The sequence below is a fragment of the Muscardinus avellanarius genome (genome assembly GCF_963383645.1).
Source record: "Muscardinus avellanarius genome assembly, chromosome: 4".
In the NCBI taxonomy this organism is placed as follows: domain Eukaryota; kingdom Metazoa; phylum Chordata; class Mammalia; order Rodentia; family Gliridae; genus Muscardinus; species Muscardinus avellanarius.
Window position 1 is genome coordinate 57,407,319 of NC_137789.1, and position 18,770 is coordinate 57,426,088.

The window sequence follows — 18,770 nt, forward strand, 5'->3', positions numbered from 1 at the left end:
TCTTTGTATATTCTGGATATTAGCCCTCTATCAGAGTGGTGGTGTGAGGCCTTTCATCATATTAAAAATCAGGATTTCGCGCCGGGCATGGTGGCGCACGCTTGTAATCCCCACGCTTGGGAGGCAGAGACAGGAGGATCGCGCAGGTTCGAAGCCAGCCGTGCTGGCGTAAGAGACCCTGTTTCAAAAATATAAAATAGGTCTGGGAGTGTAGCCCAGAGGAAGAAGGGCTTCCAGGAACCCCAGTACAAAAAAAAAAAAAAAAAATCAGGATTTGGAATTCTTCTTGCATTTCTTGTAGGTCAGTATTCCTAATTTCCCTGTTCCTAGTTCTCATATTTTCAGGGTTCTTGGGCTTGTTTTTTTGATGTCTTGGCATCTTCTTTTTGTGTGACTCTGTGGGTAATATGTCTGATCCAATCTTAGCAGAAGAAATTTAGAGTTGTCAGCAGGTTTGTGCACAGGTAAACAGTGCTTTTTATCAATGGTGAGGGATAGGAAAAGGGGGAGGAGCTGGGATGATGGGTATAGGAGTCAGGTCAAGTAGAGGATATGATGATTAGGTTGAATTTAAGTATAGTGTAGTATCTGGTTGAGAATGAGAGAAGGTTAGATAGTAGGATTCTTGTAGTTAGTACAGAGTATTTAGGTATGGAGATATGAAATAGCTTGAGTATAAAACAAAGAGAATACAGTAAAGGAAACAAAGCTTTGAGTGAAGAGAGTAGATAGGTGAGAGGAAGCAAGTTTGTAAAAGGGATGAGGGAGGGAATAAACAAACATGCATAAAGTAACAAAACAAGTTACAAAAACTAACAATTATAAATCAAAGACAAAAAAAACAAAAGAAAAAATGAAAAAGAACAAAAAGAACTAGCAACAGTGCGAAAGAAAAAACAAGCAAACAACAACAACAAAAACAGCAGTCCTGCTAATTTACATGTATAGGGCCTGGACTCATATAATATCCGTGTGTCTGTTCACTCTGGTTGATTCTGGAATATATTTCAGTGTTTCTCATTTGCTCCATAACCTATTGTCAGCTTTTGGAGCCAATTTATGAGTGTTTCTTCCCATCTCTCTCACCTCTGACAGCTTTGTGCTTAGGTGTCAGGGCGTTGGATGCCACTGTAAATTAGTTCCATGTAAGCTCAGGGTTCTTTGTTTCCCCACCCTGGGTTCTGCGCTTTCCAGCCCTGTGCTCCATGCTCTCCGACCTGGTGCTCCACACTCTAGACCCTGGCTCTGTGATCTCAGGCCCTGTGTTCTGCGCCTTCCTGCCCTGGGCCTGTGCCTCCCTATTCGCTCTAGCAGAGGGTGTGCATTGTAGTCTTGGAGCAACTCACTGTGACCCTCTGCTCGTGCCACACCTTGAGCATTATGGGCCTTTCCTGTGTCTCTGGAGGTTCTGACTGGACTACCTCTGGATGGGCCACCAGGTCTTAGCCCGCTGGGGTCCTGAGGCTGCTCTGGGCAGTGTTCCTCCAAGTCCTTGCTGTCCTGCAGGCTGGGTCTCTGGAGGGCACAGTGCACAGCTACGTGTGCTGCCTCTGTTGAGTACACGGGCTTTTGGATCTTTTTCTGTGTCCCTGAAGTGTGGTGTTGGTTGCGTAAGATGTTGGAGCTCTGCTGCCACTTTCTGCACTTCAAGTTCTTGGATTTCTTGTTGGAACTTCTTGGGACCATGGAGCGGTAGCCAGCAAATGCATTTCGGGTGGTAGCCTGAGTTGGGGCTGGCTACCACACGAGGTCAGTCACGCACTCGGGCTCTTCACAGTGGATCTCACTTTCAGAGTGTTGGATTTCCTTCCACCATGGTTCCCATTCGTGCTTTTGATTGTGAATATCTTCCACTGCTTTGTTTATTTTTTTTTTTTTTTTTGGGTCAAGACACTGGTTTCTCAGTAGTTGAATTTTCTTTGTTCTAGCTGCTGAGATGTTCTGGTCCCGCAGTCATCATTTTGAATCTCCTCATCATATACTATTTTGTTTTTAATTTAAGTCCAACATGATCTACAACTTGCATGCCTCTCTAAATAGGTCATAAACAAATATGTTACCCTTAATAGAGCACAGATATATTATGATGTTCTTCTCCTTAGTGATGTCATGGTATAATCCATTATATGGGTGGTTTCATCATTTTCTACTTATTAAAGAAAATTTATGTTTTTTGATTCAACAATTCTAGCCTCTGGAAATCTTTTCTACAACACTCTTGCAAAAGCACATAAAGACATACTACACAAGGATGTTCTTTTTTTTTTAATGACAAATTGAAAGTCACTTCATATGTCAAGAAGTTGGTAAAAATACACCACCTCATGAAATGTGTTAATGTTCAAAATAAAGAATTGTAGAACATCTACTACTCATATGAAAAGATGCCCATGGTATTGTCAAGGAATAAAATAGGTTGCAGAATAATAGATTCAGTATAGTCATATTTATATCTATATACTTCAAAGAGTATGTGCACACAGATGTATTTAATATATTGTTAGTAATTTGAATTTTTATGGTAAATTGTTAAAAGTTGTTCCCTCTAGGAGAGAAGGGAACTCTAGAAAGCTTTCCCCTATATACATTTTTATTAACATTTAACAGGCATTTATTTTGTAATAAATAAGAATTTAAAAAGTGGAAAGTACTTTTGAACTCTATAAAACCACTGATAAGTAAATGTTTCAATGAGTTTGAGCAATCTCTGGGGCTCCTGTTCTCAAATTGCTTATGATTTCATGAAAACACAGTTCAAATACATAGTATATCTTACAGATATAAAATGTATTATTCACAATGTGGTAGAAAAGTGAGAAGAGTTGAAAGAGAGAAAACAAGGTCAGAAGAGAGCTAGCCTGAAGTAGAGGGGATGCTCCAGCTCCTCTTCATAGAGAGCCCTGCACATACTACAGAGTGCTCTGTGGCAGTCTGTAATCTGTACAGCCTTCTGTTTTCTAGACAAAACATTCCAAGTTCCTCCCAGTGAGATCCCTTGCCAGATTACCTTGTTGTGCTTATTCTAATTTGTCAATGTTCACTTTGAAATGTGACCTGAATCAAATATTACAGGCTGAGTATTCCTTATCTGAAATGTTTGGGACCAGAAGTGTTTTAGAATATCTGCGTATAAACAAATAAATGCACATTTGCAATATATAGAATATTTGCATATATGTAATGAGATATCTTGGGGGATGTGCTTCCAATCGAAACACAAAATTTATGTTTCATATATACTTTATACACACATAGCCTCTAAGTTAATTCTGTACAATATTTGTAGCAGTTTTATGCATGAAAAACATTTTGACCTGTGGTGGCATGTTATGCTCAGAAAGTTGCTGAGCACAGTTTTTATGCTCAGCATAAAAACATTTTAGAGTTTGGATTTTGGAATCGGGATGCTCAGCCTCTCTGACACTAGCAGATAAATCATTGTTCAGGAGACACTCTCCTTCCTCCTCCTTTCCAGAATAAGATTGTTCTCTGCCTTGTATTTCTCCTGAAAATTACTTAACAGTCTTACTAGTTTTTTTTTTCATTTATTGTCATACAGTACTTCTAGCTTTTAGTTTTATCTGGAAATTTTCTCTTTCTCCTTACATTGTCAGTTAAAGCCATGTTGTCAGATCCATACCTCTCTTGACAAAGAAATTCTACATCGCACAAGATCCTGTTGCTGAGAGTCCATCATTCTGGTGTAGAGAATCAAATTGTTATCTCTATTTGTATTGCCAATTGTTTGTTTGTAGTACCTGCCTTTGCCTTCTATTTTTTCCCATACTAAAAGAATATAGGGGGGGGGGAGACCTACTAGAAGTTCCTAAATCTTTTTTTTTTTTTTCTAGACAAGTCTTCTGGGGATGATTTCTAGGCTATTTTTAGTAGTTTTATTGATATATGCTTGTTTATTCATTGAAAGTTGATGGTGGCAGTGAATTAGGACATTTGGAAAATGACTCAGGCTTCAACAAGATGAACAAGAATGCTCTTTTGAGTGACTATATCAGCCTGACTCTGACACTTGGGGATCTCTCTGGAAGAATATGTCAGCTTCTTTCCCATGTTCCATTCCCTCCCTGATACTTAGAAAGTGGCTTTGAGAAGCTGTTTTTCTTTGACAGTTCTTCATTTACCCCTGTAGGCAAGCATCTTTCTTGTTACTTAGCTTGGCTCTGGGCATGCCACTTCTTGTTGTGCCCTCCCCTTCTTTCCAATATTGCTGCTACAAATTTCTCTCCATCCAATCAGATTCATTTTCCTTCTGGCTATGTTCTATCATTGAGTTCTTTGCCTACTAAGGAGCTCTAGTATAGAGTGATTTCTCAGATGGCCTCAACTTTTCCATTATCAAGAGTGTCAGCTCATATTCAAGTCATATAATTAAATTAATACCAGCTTTAGAAAAAGAAACTAACTTAGTGTAGACCTTGTAGATCACCAGAAACAGTTTTAACATCAGAGCATTGTGTAAATCGTGTGTGTGGTGGGGTTAAGGGGAGGGAGGTGCTCATTTGGGGCAGATGAAGTACAAAAAATTCCTCTCCAGATGGATACATTAGAATAATGTTCGTTTCCCTGGGTGACAAAGCCTAGAGATCTGGCTTGAATGGGGACTGGAGTTTATCCCTATCTTAACTGCACAGGGTACCAACATAAACCTGAGTACAGCAGCCTGGGGCCATACCACCTGTATTAAAAATAATAATAAAATATACCCATGGACATTGTGGCTACCTTTCTACATCATGATTTACAACTTTATGGCCTAGGAGTTCTTAAAAACTCAACCTCCATTCCACATCAGTCACTGCTGGTTAAGAAGAAGGAGAAGGAGAAAGAGAAGGAGAGGAGGAGAAGGAGTTGTTCTTCTCCTCTTCCTCCTCCTCCTACTCTTCCTCCTCCTTTTCCTTTTCTTTCTCCTTTTCCTTCTCCTTCTTTCTTCTTCTTTCCCTGCTGACACATAATTTACATACCATAACATTTATACCATTGTAAGAATACAGTGCAATGAATTTTAATAAGCTTATAGCTCATTTGTTTACGGTGATATACAAACCTCACTAAAGTCTAATTCTAGAACATTCTCATCACCTCAGAAAGTTCTCCTATGCAATCAGTTTCTGTTCCCACCCTTTGCCCCAGGACATCATGGATTTGCTTTTTATCTCTGTACATTTATTTGCATTTTCTGGAAGTTCCATATAAATGGGATTATGTATTTTTTTTCTGCTTCTTTCTTCTGTTAACCTAATAAAAGATATAATCAGTGCTCATTTGCAGTAGCTGGGCATCATATCTGTCCTTTTATTGCTACTACTAACTTTTACTAGGTATACAAAGGTGTTCATTTACCTCCCATTTTGAAACACTCTCCCTTGTCCAGCCTTCCCTTCTAACAGCACCCCATTTCTCTGGGCCATTTCTGAGTCAGTTTCCCAAGAGTAGACACCTCATTTATTACTGCCACTCTCTTTTCTCCTGTGAACTCTGCTTTTGGAGAGGCTTTTTTTTTTTTTTTTTTTTTTTTTTTTTGGTGGTAGTGAGGATGGAACCCAGGGCCATTCTACCTCCAAGCTATCCCCCCAGCCCTATTTATAATTCTTTATTTTGAAACAGGGTCTCACTGAGTTGCAAAGGGCCTCACTAAATAGTAGCTGAGGCTGTCCTCAAACCATGATCCTCCTGTCTCAGCTTCCCAAATCTGGGATTACAAGTATGCACCACCACACCGGCTGCTTTTTTTTCCAATACAACTATACTGTTTATTCTTTTTTAAATAAATTTTTATTGGCGCATTATAGTTATACATCTTAATGGGATAAAAAATGTGGAGATATATATGCACACATCACCCAATCAGCCCCTACCCAATCCCTAACCCTTCCCTCCCCCTCCCTCCTTCCCATGCTTGGTTTCCTGATTAACTTTGATATATTTGTTTTTTTTTTCTTCCATATATGGTCAAATTATTTTTGACAAGATTTAAAAGAACATCTGGTGAAGGAAATAATAATCTTTTCACTAAGTATTTCTTTTTTTTTTTTTTTTTGGTGGTACTGGGGTTCCTGGAAGCCCTTCTACCTCCGGGCTACACTCCCAGACCTACTTTTACATTTTTGTTTGGAAACAGGGTCTCCTAAGCCAGCGCGCACGGCAGGCTTCGAACCTGCGCGATCCTCCTGTCTCTGCCTCCCAAGCGCGGGGATTATAAGCGTGCGCCACCACGCCCGGCTTCACTAAGTATTTCTGAAAAATAATAACTACATGAAAAAGAAACCACTTGGGCCCTTATCTAATACCATATACAAATATTAACTCAAAATAGATAAAAGATCTAAATGTAAATCTTAAAACTATAAACTTTTAGAAGAAAACCAGGGTCATAAAACTTCACAACACTGAAATTGGAAGTGATTTCTTGGATATGATTCCAAAGGCATAAGCAACAAAAGAATAAACAAACAAGGCCAGGCGTGGTAGTACACGCTTGTAATCCCCATGCTTGGGAGGCAGAGACAGGAGGATCGCGCAGGTTCGAAGCCAGCCGCGTGTGCTGGCTTAGGAGACCCCGTTTCCAAATAAAAAATGTCAAAATAGGTCTGGGAGTGTAGCCCAGAGGTAGAAAGGCTTCTAGGAACCCCAGTAACACCAAAAAAAAAAAAAGAATAAACAAACAAACTTCATAAAAATAGAAAAATATTGTACATCCAAAGACAATGTAAACAATAAAAATTACTGATAGAATGGGATAATATATTTCCAAATGCTATATCTGAAGATATTAATATTCCAAATATATATCCTAAAAATTAGCAACAATAAAAGCAAACAATACAATTTAGAAAGAGTTTAAAGACTAAGAAAGATAATGAATCTCCAGAGATTTTTATATGACCAATAGACACATGAATATCACTCATCATTATCATAATATAATAATTAAGGAAATACAAATAAAAACTATAGTGAGATACTATTTCACATTTTTTAGGCTGGCTACTTAACATGAATTACCTTGCTCCAGGCCTTTACCTTGAGTTTGTTACTATCTTTACTTGTAAAGTGTGTTTCTTGTAAGCAGCAGATGGATGGATTCTGGTTTTTAATCCATTTTGTCACTTTATGTCTTTTTGTTGGAGAATTGAGGCCATTTACATTCAGTGTAATTATTGAGAGATAACTTTTAATTCCTAACATGTTAAGATTTTATTTCTGTTTGAAATACTGTTTATTTTTCTTTGCTTAGTTGTCTGATGGATGGAAAATCTTGTTTCTCTGGTTCTGGTGTGTATTACTTATTGCTTCTTTGTAGTTAACCTCTTTGAGTATTTTCTCTAGTGCTGGTTTTGAAGACATAAATTCCTTCAGTTTCTGTTTGTCATGGAAGCTTCTTATTTCCCCATCTAATTTGATAGATAGTTTTGCTGGATAGGAAATTTTTGGCTGGAAGTTGTTTTCTTTCAGAGTTTGGAATATGTTACTCCGAGCCCTTCTGGCTTTCATGACTTGGTTTGGGAAGTCTGGAGTGATTCTAATTGGTTTGCCTCTGAATGTCACTTGGCCTTTTGTTTTTGATGCCTTTAAGATACTCTGCTTGGCTTCCACATTGGTCATTTTGACAATTGTGTGGTGTGGGGAACCTCTTCTCTGATCCTGTCTAAAGGGAGTTCTATAAGTTTCCTGGACCTGTGTATCAACCTCTTGCTCTATGTTTGGAAAATTTTCTGTGATTATTTCTTTGAAGAGATTATTGATCCCTTTGGTTTCACCTTCTTTTCCCTCCTCTATTCCAATTATTCTTAGGTTAGCTCTCTTAAAATGGGCCCATATTTCTTCAATGTCAGATTCTTGCTGTCGGATTTTTTTCCCTAAGTTATAAATTATGCATTCATTTTTGAAGTGATCATCTTCTAGGAGCGAGATTCTATTCTCCATGTGGTCTAATTGATTGTTTATACTTTGAATTGATGCCTTTAATTCAAGGATTGCATCCTTATTTTTTTTAGACTCTCTAAATTCTTTTCAAAGGCCCTGTATTATTTCTACAATTATAGTCCTGATTTGATCTTCTGGAGATCTCTGAATTTCTGTGTTAACAGGTTCTGATATTATGGGGTTGTGGGTGTTCATTGCTCTATTGTTGTTCCTCTTTCCCATAATTTCAGAAGTTTGTGCCTTCTCTGGGTTCTTCCCCGGGTCACCACAACTTCACTTAGGGTGCTCTGGATCTGGAGTATGTGGTAATCTCATCTTCCACTACTCCTTTACTGGGTTGTATCATAAAGTCTCAGACCCAAGGATTTAGTCAAGGCTGTGCAAGACCATGGGGGTGCTAGGCTGGGTGTTTTCCCACGGGGAGCTGTGACTAGGGTGTGGTATCTTTGCCACCACTACTACTTCACTGGGTTGGACTGCAAAATCTCAGACCCAGGGAGATTATCAAAGCTGTGCAAGTCCCTGGGGGTGCAGTGCAGAGATTCTCCTGTAGGGGTCGCAATTTCACTTACAGTTATTGTGCACGCTAATCTGGAGCTGTCCCAGGCATGGTGAACTTGCTGCTACTGCTGGCAATATGGTGCTGCTGCCATGCCCTTGGCCATGAGGCTGGTGTATTTCTTTTCTGGTTTTAAGCTCCGTTCTGAGTCCCTGGATGGCGTGATGAGCTTGGTCACTGGTAGTTTTAGATATTCTTTGCGCTGAAAGAACACCCGAATGATCTGCAGCTGCTCACTTCAGCTCCTTGTTTATGTTTCCTGTCTGGAGCCTGGTGTTGTGAGGCATGATGACACCGGTGCAGCTCCGCAATGCAGGCTGGTTTCTTTTCTGGTTTCTGGTTGTTCTTCTAGTCTTCTTTTCCTCTGTCCCTTGTGTTTACATTTTTTATTTCTCTGCTGATAGTGTTTTCTGGCTATAAAAAGCACTGATTTTGTGGCAATAGAGATCAAGTGTTAGCAGGGCTCGTAAATGCTGCTTTTCTCGGTTGCCATCTTCCCGGAAGTCCCCAATACAATTTTTCTATGAATAAAAGAGTATTAAAAAAGAACATTTATGCCAGACGTGGTGACACACACTTGTTCCCTGACCTTGGGAGGTGGAGACAGAAGGATCGCACATGTTTGAAGCCAGCCTCTCTGGCTTAAGAGACCCTGTTTCCAAATAAAAACATAAAAATAGGTCTGGGATTGTAGCCTGGAGGTAGAAGGGTTTCCAGGAACCCCAGTACCATCAAAAAAAAAAAAAAAAAGGGACATTTATTATGTACATGCAAGCTTTAAAGCTTAGAAATATAACAACCACATCTGTCACCCAACCTTTCTACCAGTGTTACACACATGGGAACCCACCACACAAAGGATTTAACAGCTCTTATTTATCTCTACAGTTATTTTTGGTCCACTTTGGTCATTTCTAGGCACTGCAATTTCACTTTTTTTTTTTTTTTTTGGTGGGACTGGGGTTCCTGGAAGCCCTTCTACCTCTGGGCTACACTCCCAGACCCATTTTATACTTTTTATTTTTGGAAACAGGATTTCTTGAGCCAGCATGGCTAGCTTCAAACCTGCGCAATCCTCCTGTTTCTGCTACCTAAGTGCAGGGATTACAAGTGTGCGCCACCATGCCCTGCTTCCAATTTGACTTTTAAGCAGAGAGTCTGGGCTCAGTTATCTTTGAAATGCATTTCATTGTAAAACTCCTCAAGATATTATTGAGAGATTAGTTTTTTGTTTAGAAAGTTTTTAGAGGATTTATAGCTTACATTGTTGAATATTATTATAACGTTTTATTGCAAAGCCTTAACCAAGAGTATGGCATACAATTATAACATCATTTCTATAGAAAATGTATTCTATTTGTATTTAAGTTTTCCTCTCTAAAAATTGTGGTGCTGTAAGCTAGGCTTCCTCTAATGTTTCCCTCCTTTAAATGTTGGATGGAATTCATTTAATCAGTCCATTTGGCCCCAAGAGAGGCATGGATATCAATTATTGTTTCAACTTAATATTGATGACTACTTGCATATTTAATTAATGTAGTACTTGATTCTTAAGGGGACGCTCTTGATAATCCTCAAAACCAAGATTGTATTTTCTCCTTTCATGTCTGGTGCTCAGAGTATTACTGTTGCAACATAGGTACTGGCTGGTACAAAAGTAGCATCCCCCTTTCACTTTCACATCTAGGCAGGAAGAGTTGCACGGAGTAAGTACTGTAATGATGGATATATAAAATATTTTAATTATATTTGTCAATTTATAAACTACATTTATAGAACTTTCATTGATTTTTAAAAGCATGATTTTTTTTATGTTGTGTATTAATGTCATTAAAACAGTTAACACTTAAAAGCAGACACTCTAGCCAAGCAGAATCTGAGATACAAGTAATTTCTAGGCTGTGAAAATTTCTCATATAGGGACAGGACCTGTGACTTCAACACATATATATATTTGAGTTTTAATCTGAGAATTTCTGGTCATTAATAGTAGGCTCTCTGCCATTTTCAAACACACACACACACACACACACATCTTCATTTTATTTTGAAAACATCTTAATTTATGGCTTTTGATTCTAACATCCTAGATCTATTTGATAAAGTCTTTCTGCTTTTTCTCCTAAGATTAAAACATGTATCTTCTGCTGGGCATGGTAGCGCACACTTGTAATCCCCACGCTTGGGAGGCAGAGACACGAGTATCGTGCAGGTTTGAAGCCAGCCACGCTGGCTTAAGAGACCCTGTTTCCAAATAAAAGAAAAAAAAGTGTAAAATAGGTCTGGGAGTGTAGCCTGGATAAGCCTTTCCAGGAACCCCAGTACCACCCTGCTCCCAAAAAAGTGTATCTTCTATTTGATTGGGTAGGTGAAGACTTAACTGATTCCGCAAATGCTCTGTGCAGACTGGCTCCACAAGAAGAGATGGATTGTCTTAAGGGCATGTGAAATGTCTTAGAGTTGTGCACATTTTGAAATACGTTGTAGTGATTGGTGAAGCTCCAGATTACCAGAGTTTGACTCTTCTTTATATTGAACCAGATTCCTCCAAACCTCATTCACAATAGCAATTACTTTACAAAAATCTTTCTTGAATTTTAGTCTCCTTTTTTAATGATCACAAACTCAGAAATAACAAAATTCAATTCACTGAGCTTTAATTTTATATTTGTCTTGCCCCTTAATCATTATTTAGTTAAAAACATAAAAATATTATTCTGACGCCTTTATCATATGGCTTTAGGATGGATTTTTTATTAAGATATTAACTATAATAAAGAATAAAAACTGTTTTTGAGCAGGCAGTGTGTGGTTCACTATTACTAGTCAAAGATAAAGTTTGTCTTTATACATTAACTGTCTTCTATTAAACTTAATTATGAGCCCAGAATGTTTAAAGATTTACTTGATTGAGCTTTCATAATTGAGAAGGCAGTATTTTAAATTAAAAAGAATTAGCAACCTTATGCTTTCAAGTCTTCAGAGAGAGCATTTCTTGCGTCTGTGATGTCTTCTGTTTGTATCATGACAGGTGTGTGTTGTATATTACTTCCTAATGCCAGTTATTTTACTTTTGTGTTACATTTCCCCATTTAAACTATGAACTGAAGATGAACAGGGAGGGGAGTGTCTGAAGCCTCTCCTCATGATAGGCAGAGTGGATGGTTTACATAACAATTCCTTATTTCATTTCACAGGTGGGGAGCATAAAGCGGGAAATGACCTTCACATTTCAACCAGAGGACTTAAAACGGGACTCCAGTAAAAAAATGTCTCATCACTTGTTCCCCTTGGCCATGGAAGAAGATGTGAAAACAGCGGACACCAAAAAAACCAACCGGATCCTTGACCATGAAAAAGAAAACACTCGCTCCATCTGTCTCCTTGAGCAAAAACGAAAAGTTGTTTCTTCCAATATTGATGTCCCTCCAGCAAGGTAAGAGAACACTAGAGGCTGTGTGTGTCTATCCCTGAAGGTGGTAGAGAGTGAGTACAGTCTCTGCCCTGTCGCTCTTCAGTACAATATAAACTTAGGAAGGATTTTCTGCCAAGAATTTTTTTTCTGTTGCTTTTGTGAAGTGTAGCAGGTGGCCTTGCTCTTTAGAACTGACTTTGAGGCTGCCGTAGTTGGAAGTACTATGTATAAAAGAATGTTTCATTAGATTTTAATAAAGGAATAATGAGATATATAACTATATATACTATATATACATATATATACACACTATATATATACAGTTAGAGATGGAAATTATGAAATGTAGGACGAATAGAACTTAAAAGCAAGTATACTCATGTCTTTTGGTCAGGAATTGGCAAATGCTGGCTGCAGACTAGATTCATTCCGTGGTCTCCTTTCGTGTGGTCTATGATATGATGATATGAGAATGGTTTTCTTTTTTTTTTTTTTGTGGTACTGGGGATGGAACCTGAGGCATTCTACCTCCAAGCTACATTTCTAGCCCTATTTTTTATTCTTTTTTTGCAAACAGGGTTTCACTAAGTTTCAGAGGGCCTCACTATGTAGCTGAGGCTGGCTGTGAAACTGCGATCCTCCTGTCTCAGCCTTCCAAGTGCTGGGATTACAAGCGTGCGCCACCATGCCCATCAGGTTCTTTTATTTTTATGGCCTGCAAAAGACTACATATGCAAAAATGTTTGATCTCTGGTGTCTATCACAGTTATCCTTTTAAGACAGATTTACCTTAAAACTTGGCCGAGAGATTTTATCTGCAGTATATAAAGGTCTTTATCATGTTGTAATTTTATTTGAACCATATCGAATAGCACTGAAGCATCACGGCAGAGTAACAGTGGGATGATGATGGGGTGTGCACATACAAACTCTCACTTATTTTCTTTCTTAGCATTTGTCACCCCTGGAGAGTAATCCTCACAGCAGCAGGGATTTGAGTCCTTTTGGTCATGCTGTATCCTCAGCGCTAGAAGAATGCTTAATTATCTTTCAGGGGCTTCATAAATATTTGTCAGATGAAGGAAAGAATGGAAATGCTGTCACATGGAAGTCTGCTTATTTTTAATATGTGTACCACATTTTGTTGCCAAAAAATCATTTCAAATGAAACTTTACAAGCAATTCTTTGAAAAGTCCTCCATTTGTTCAAGTGATTTCTGACAGCTAACTAGGAAAACAATATCTTTGGGAAAAGAACAAGTGATCCTTTTTCACCTGTCTACTTTACATAATTAGAATTTTTATTTCATTCTATATTAAATGAAAAATGTCTTCTCTAGTAAATTACATATTATCCTATTGTGCCACCAAATTTTTTAGGCTTTCTAAAATTATAGGCCTTCTGTTTTTTTAAAACCTTTAATTGACAATCTTTATATATTCATTATTTCTGTTTAATTGGAACCATTTGCTCTCCTAGGTTTCTTTGTTTTTATTTAAAGTACCTGTTAAATTACTTAGGATTAATTTCTTTTCTTGTGGATGCATTGTGAAATGTTTTATCACGTCTGAACTGAGAGGCACCTCAATCCATATCTGTTATTTGACTCATAGGAAAAATGACATATTTGAAATGTGAAGAGTTCTGCTTTGATTTTCTTCCAAATCCTGTAGGGCAAAAATTAGACTTTCCATTGCCATTTTAAGGCTAACTTGCAATTCTGTAGGACTTTCTCTACATAAAATTTTCATCATTTATTTTAAAATACTAGGATTAATCATCTCAAGTTATCACAAGTTGTTTTAGGTGCATCTTTATTCTTTAATTTCACATTTGGGTGTTACTGATGTAGAATTACTCCTGGTAATGGTCCTCATTTTTATTTTACTTATTTCTGCTGTATCTAAAAGTTTGGTTGAACTTTACTTTCTGTAGTTTGTAAAATGAAACTTGAAGTTTATTTCTGTTCATACAACAAAAGCAACAATTATGTTTTATTTGCTTTTCCACATTACTAGAGAGGTCTTGAGAACCCTTTCTTGACTTAATCTATACCTCATTGTGTTTGAATATCATCTCCTGGCTTCACTGAATACAGATTTATTGAGTACATGTTATGCATGAACCTAGTATATGGAAAACAAAACAAAACATGAGTGAGAGTGCCTGCCCTCTAGAAGTACTGTAGCTGAATCAGAGACAAACCTCAGTAGCTAATTTCCAGTAACTGTTCCTAATTTGCTCTCTCCTCATTAGTCCTGAATGAAGTTGCCATCAAAGGAGAATCTTTGGTATTAGGAAGGTTATTAATTTGATACATCTGTTGAAGTCTAATTTTCTTTTATTAGTATATTTTTCAAAGTAGGTTGGAATAGAATGGAGAAGGAAAAACTCTGTATCTGAGATCTATTTTATAGAATACTTGTTTGCTCATGTTCTGAGAACCTATTTCAAAGTTGCAACTTTGAGAAAGTATAAGGAAGTATAAAATCTGGCTCTGTTAGGCTGGGTCCTCTGAAAAGCAGGTGCCAAGACAGGATTAAGTACACAAGCATTTCTTATTAGGAGTAGCACCAAGGGAGGAAGGGGACTAGGTTGGGTGGGGAGAGAGGGCAGGAGGCAGATGCAGGTCAGACCAGAGAGTAAGTCTGAGCACAGGGAGGGAGGGAAGCATCGTAGGTGGCATCACAGGCCATCAGAAAACCTGCCTTGACCCCCCTTGCTGTGCTCTCTTGTTATCTGTCAGCAGCCTGTGGCAACTGTGGTCTAGACACAGATGCAGCAGGTGATTTCAGGGCCTTAGTCAGTTAGCTCCCCGCCCTTGGTGGTCTTTGAGATGCATTCTCATGGCTGCCTCTCCCTTGGCCCCCATATTTCTATGTTAAAAGTCCCTGTGTTGAGCAGACTGGAGGCAGACACCAGCCTTTTGGCAGCCCAGGCTATTATTGAAGACCCCTAGAATCTTCACTTTTTAAGAGGGCCCCAAACTTCCTGTATAATATAACAAGTGGTTATTGATCCAAGGATCCCAAGAAATAATTCTTTTAAGTTAAGAGAGGAAACAACACAGCCTGCTGCTCCTTTCTGAGTTGCCCGGAGTTGGTAGAGACACAATGTAGGAGGGCTCACTTTCCCCTGGATTTGTCAGTATTGCCTGATCGATTTTAGGAAAAAATGGTGTTTGTGTTTGATTTTTTTTTTCCCATTGAGGGTGAGGATGAACCCATTATAGAGTTGAGGTACTCAAAATATTTATCAAATTATTGCACATTTTTCAGTGGATAAAACTAAATGGCATGGGAATGTATGGGATGGGCATGCACATGCAGTGTCTCTCATTGGAACTAAAGTCTATGGTTAACAAAAAAATTCGTCCCACTTTTTCAGAATATTTGGAAGCAGGAATTTGAATTGAGGGTACCAAGTGTTAAATGCGTGGATGCGAACAGGAGCAACATTCTCTAAAGGTTTCACCACTGATTTAGGAGTGCCTTGTTACAAAAGTGCCTTGTATAAAACACAACCCCTTTCCTTAGAAAACTGGGAATAGATCCACCATTTGATCTGGCTATACCACTCCTGGGTATCTCTCCAAAGGGCTTGAAATCAGAGAACTACATTAACATATGCACACCCATGTTCATAGCAGCACAGTTTGTAATAGCCAAAAAATGGAACCAATCTAGATCTCCATCAACAGATGAATGGATTGCAAAATTATGGGAAATACACACAATCGAATTCTATTTAGCTATAAAGAAGAACAAAATAATAGCATTTGCAAGAAGATGAAGGAACTAGAGAACATTATGTTAAGTGAGATTAGTCAAGCACAGAAAGAGAAGGGACATGTTTTCTCTAATATGTTCAAGCTAGGGAGTAGTGGTAATACCAGAGGGACTCCAGATGATGAAGGGAAATCTCAGCAAAGCTTGAACGGAAGGATAGGAGAGGAAGAAAGCTGAGGTTGTTCAATGGAGGAGCTACATATGAATATGTGTAATAGTATAAATATAACATGGTTAACCTGGACACTCTCTATTGGGGGGTAGGGAAAAGGAGGGGGAAGGGCAGGAAGCACAATGTAAATGTACACCACTCTCAATATGTTCCACTTATAAAAAAATAAAAAATTAAATTAAATTAAAAAACGCAGCCCCCTCCAAAGGAGACTGTGAGTTGAGAATAAGAAATTAACTATAAGTATGTAGTTTTAAGTATTTTTTAAGTATCCCTAGGGGAAAATACAAGCTTCACTGGTCCTTATGGAGAGTTGAGAAATTTAGGTTTTCAGGAATTTAAAGACAGCATGCTTTCAAGGTTCATCCACATTCATTTTTTTTTAATCATCAATTCCGTGAATATAGCACATTGTTTACCCACTTGTTACTAGACACTCAAGGTTGGGGAGATGTGGGAGAAGCCAGATCATGTTGAGTTACATTAATTATGTTTAAATTTTTTTCATTCTATTTTTAAGTCAACAGAAAGGATTTTGTGGAAGAAAATAATGTAATTTCATTTGTTCTGATGAAAGGTCTCTCCAGGTTTTACATGTAGAATGAATGGATTGAAGGGGGCAAGAATGGACAGAAAGCCCTGTCGAGCCATTGCATTTGTGCAGAAAAAGTATCATGGGTGTTTTCACTAGAGTGGGGACAGTTGAGAAGGGAGTGTAGTAGACAGATTTGAGATACATTTTGGAATCAGAAGTGAGGATTCTTGATTATAAGAAACAGAAAATTACTCTGGCTGATTTCACAAAGGAGTTTTTAAATTTTTCTTTATTATTATTATTATTATTATTATTAGTGTGTGTGTGTGTGTGTGTGTGTGTGTGTGTGTGTGTGTGTGTGTGTGTGTGTTACTGGGGATGGAACCTAGGGACTTTCCATCTCCAGGCCACACTACAGACCTATTTTTATATTTTATTTGGAAACAGGCTCTCACTAAATTGCTGAGAGCCTCCTAAGTAGCTGAGGCTGGCTTCGAACCTTAAAGATCCTTCTGTCTCAGCCTCCCAAGTACTAAGATTACAAGCATGTGCCACCACGCCTGGCTCAGGATTTTTTTTTTTTTTAATAGTATCATCTAGAGTTGCTGGGAAGGATGGAGAAACCAGGTCAGGAAGTAGACACAAGGGTGGGCACCTGCAATTGGGCTTTTGAGCTTTTCAAGTGAGAGACTTAAGTGTATGAAGTTCTCCAGACGACAGAAGCAAATTTAGCCACGAGGCATGAAAAATTTTTGAAAAATGTCTATTTAGGTATTTAATTCCTGTTTTACAAATGAGTCTACAGACTCAGAAATGTTAACTGGCTCAGGAGCACACAATGAACAAATGGAAGACCTAAGTAAATTTCTGACCACAGTGAATTTTTATCACCTTTATTAATGTTTAATGGGAGAATATTAATTTACTGTCATTTTCACTTGTGATGCTTTAAAATAGGTTGATAATTCTAATATGTAATATTACTTGCTCTCTACCTTCTACAACAAATTCAAAAGTGATGACAACATTAGTATACTTCTAGGTTATTAGAGTATGGCATCTCCTTTTGCCAGATATTGGGAGATTTTTTGATGTATTGACGCTTAAATTCATTGACTTTCATCCAAATAGCAGTTACAATTTGATTATGCAAAGTAAGAACTGCCTTCTTATTATAACTCTGAAACTAAGGAAATCTATTAGCAACCCAGTTATAATGAAAGAAAATAAAAATTTGGCCCCAAATAATCTTAGACCTAACAGCAATTTATTAGGCTACAATAGATTGTTAGTCTGTGGAACAGAGAGACCATATAGTATGGTTTGTTTTGCAGGGTTTTAAAACATGATGATATCATGTTTATCACTTGCAGGATAAAATGAAATCATCTTCTCTTATCAGTTGCCGATTTGGAAATCATAGAGTTCAAAAGAATTTCAGAAACGTCTTAACTTTTGAGTTCAAAGGTAGAAAGTGGCCTGAGCCCTAAGCCCTAAGCCGGACATGAAAAACCAGTTTAGCTACCATTTCCAATGCTGGTGTCTGCATTTTCTCCATTGTGTTTTTATAGAAAACTCTCATAGGTAAAATTTGAATTGAGGGAGGTAAGGCAAAATTGCTGTATTTTATTTCTGAAACTGGAAGTCCAGACATTCTTAGAGAAAATGTTTTAAATGCATTAGAAACTATTCAGGTCCCAAATGCTAATCAATATGAGACTATTGGAAAAAAAAAAAGATCACTTTAGCATGTATAGACATCTCTTTAAAAAAATTGCACATTTTCTTTTAAAAAATATATTGGGGGGCTGGGATGTAGCTCAGTGGCAAAGCGCCTGCTTTGCAGGTGTGGTGCTCTGGGTTCGATAAAAAAAAAAAAAAAAACCTTTGCCGGGCGTGGTGGCGCACGCTTGTAATCCCCGCGCTTGGGAGGCGGAGACAGGAGGATCGCGCAGGTTCGAAGCCAGCCGCGTGCGCTGGCTTAGGAGACCCTGTTTCCAAAAATGAAAATGTAAAAATAGGTCTGGGAGTGTAGCCCGGAGGTAGAAGGGCTTCCAGGAACCCCAGTACCACCAAAAAAAAAAAAAAAAAAAAAAAAATATATATATATATATATATATATATATATATATATATATATATGGAGGGAAATCTTAATGTATACCCCCATGTTGGAGAAATGATCTGTGGACTCCCCTTAAGAACTGAAGCAATCTCCTTAAAATAGCTACAATAAATATCTTTTCCAGGAAACCTTTATTCAGTTCCATATCCTTCCATCATTTCAATAATTCAAGGCTGCATGTTAACTGTTGCCTTGATTTCTTGCTGTGGTCCGTTTGCTACACAGTAGCCAAAT

The 18,770-nt window shown here is 38.0% G+C and overlaps 1 protein-coding gene across 1 annotated transcript in view; it reads left to right on the forward strand.

Annotated features, from left to right (window-relative positions):
* The window catches only part of ZNF704 (zinc finger protein 704), a gene marked incomplete at both ends in the record, with an annotated part of 227,770 nt that overhangs the window by 47,216 nt on the left and 161,784 nt on the right, over positions 1 to 18,770 (forward strand). The window contains one exon of the mRNA XM_080695129.1: positions 11,698 to 11,936. Within this exon, the coding sequence (XP_080551255.1) occupies positions 11,698 to 11,936 (239 nt within the window). The remainder of the gene's footprint in view (positions 1 to 11,697; positions 11,937 to 18,770) is intronic.